The sequence below is a fragment of the Solanum dulcamara genome, chromosome 2 (assembly GCF_947179165.1).
Source record: "Solanum dulcamara chromosome 2, daSolDulc1.2, whole genome shotgun sequence".
Lineage (NCBI taxonomy): Eukaryota > Viridiplantae > Streptophyta > Magnoliopsida > Solanales > Solanaceae > Solanum > Solanum dulcamara.
The window spans coordinates 71546940-71548976 of NC_077238.1; the positions used below are offsets into that span (position 1 = coordinate 71546940).

Below are 2037 nucleotides of genomic sequence, written 5' to 3' on the forward strand. Positions count from 1 at the left end.
AATGCTTTTATTAGATTTGTTATTATATTGAGAAATTAATGATTGAAGTTTGCTCTTTATAATATATGAAACTTATGTTTCACATTTGAGCTTATATGAATTAGATTTGGATGTTGAAATTTGAAATAAAATTATTATTTTTTGACAAAAACTTCCAGATTCCCATACTTGAAATGTCTATCCATTTTTACATGTAACTCAGTCATGTATGCATGAGTAAAGTGCATACTTGAAAATATAGTGTTAAATGAGTTTGCTAGATTTTTTTATTTTTTTTTATGAATGGGTGATTGCATTTTGTTCTTTATAATATATGGAATTTATATTTCAAATTTAAACTTGTTTAGAGTATATTTAAGTGTTGAATTATCAAAATTCGAATAATAAATTATTATTTTTTCTTTAGAGGAATGTTTTTAAAATCAACTTATTTTTACATATATTTCATTCATGTATAATTGATGTGTAAACATGCGTGAAAGATTCAGACACACATAATTAAAAATTTAACCAATTTTAATATGCACCTTAGTAAAAAATATCCAAACGTTTACCTTTGTTAGCCATATTAAACATAGACGAAAACGCCTTCATAAAGTCACACTTTCAGACGTGAATATCTGAAGTTATCAACCTTCAAATGCGACAATTTGATCTTTTGCCCAAATAAGGTAAACTTACAAAAAAAATTATGCAGTTCACCCAAGCATGCCTCTTTAAGTATGGGTTATCTGCATTTTTACCCCTCATTTTGCATCATAATATAAAGAATTTATACGGCGCTAAACATTTAAAAATGTTAAATTTTATTAATTCATTTGAAGGAGTGCAATAAAATAATTATCTCGACATTTTCTTTCAGATATGAGATACCCTACCCCACTACCACTCCACGCCCGCTCTTCTAGTCTTTAACTGCCATTCTGCTTGTCCTTTTTCCTATAAAATCTCCTTAACAAAGCAACACCAAACCCTCTCTATCTCATCAACTTTGCACACATCCCGAGAAGCAACAATGGCTTCTTCTTGCTCCATCAAAAAGGTTCACATGATTACCAAAATCGTCCGGCTCAAACAAGTAGTCAAGCGTTGGAAGGACAACTCCCTTCGTCCTCGTTCCGTTCTCTCTTACTCCTCTTCCGATTCCGATGAACCGGCACAAACTAATTCGAACCGCCGTACGCCTTCCGGTTCATTAGCGGTCTATGTGGGCGTTCATGAGAATGAGCGCCGCCGGTTCGTTATACCGACCCGATTCCTGAATCTACCTGTATTCATCTCGTTACTTGATAAGGCGGAGGAGGAATTCGGGTATCAACCTACCGGAGGATTGGTTTTGCCATGTGAGGTTGAGTTTTTCTCGGATATCTTGAAGCTTCTTGAAATCGATGAACACAGATTCGGTGTTTTTGGGTTGGATGAGATTTTAATGGTGATTTCTGAATCTGGTTTAGATCAGTCTTGTAAAGAAGCTGCTTCACATGGATTTACTCCTCTACTTCAGAATGCTAGGGTTTGACCCGACCCGATTTCATACGGCTCGCTTTTCAAGGAGGAAGATTTAGGTTTGAGGGGTTTTATTTTTTATTACCTTTGACCTAACCTTTGAAATTGTGGAGATTTCTAGGAAGCATTTTAATTTTTTTTTGTCTTCTAATTTTTGAACCATTTGTGAACCCAGAAATTTGGTTTTATGAAGGTTTACTGGGTTCCAAAGAGATGATGGTGAATTTTTCTTCCTTTTTTACCCCTACACTATGAGGGGTGACAAGCTGATTATGATGATTATTGTTATTATTATTACTATGATGATTATGAAAAAATACCTTGAAAATTAATGAAATATTCTAGTAATTGACTTTGGAAATTTGAAAATTATTTATGCTCAAGTCTTTTTTGCTTAGTCCAAATACTGATTACTGTAGTTTTTAATTTTGATATTTGTTTATTGTATTTCGATTATCTCATTGTGTTCTTATTTCTTTCTTGTACATTTACACTTGCTTTGTTAGGCCTAAAAATTCGCATACACTCTAT

General features: G+C 33.0%; 1 protein-coding gene across 1 annotated transcript; it reads left to right on the forward strand.

The window, feature by feature from the left end:
• The first annotated feature begins 808 nt into the window (after nucleotides 1-808).
• Nucleotides 809-1718, forward strand: LOC129876690 (auxin-responsive protein SAUR28-like). The gene has a single exon (XM_055952180.1). The coding sequence runs from the start codon at nucleotides 1016-1018 to the stop codon at nucleotides 1517-1519; it is 504 nt and encodes a 167-aa protein (XP_055808155.1). The 5' UTR covers nucleotides 809-1015; the 3' UTR covers nucleotides 1520-1718.
• Nucleotides 1719-2037: the final 319 nt, after the last annotated feature.

What these genes read in the sequence shown, in the direction of transcription:
- LOC129876690 (XM_055952180.1), top strand. Translation starts at nt 1,016, where the DNA reads ATGGCTTCTTCTTGCTCCATCAAAAAGGTTCACATGATTACCAAAATC.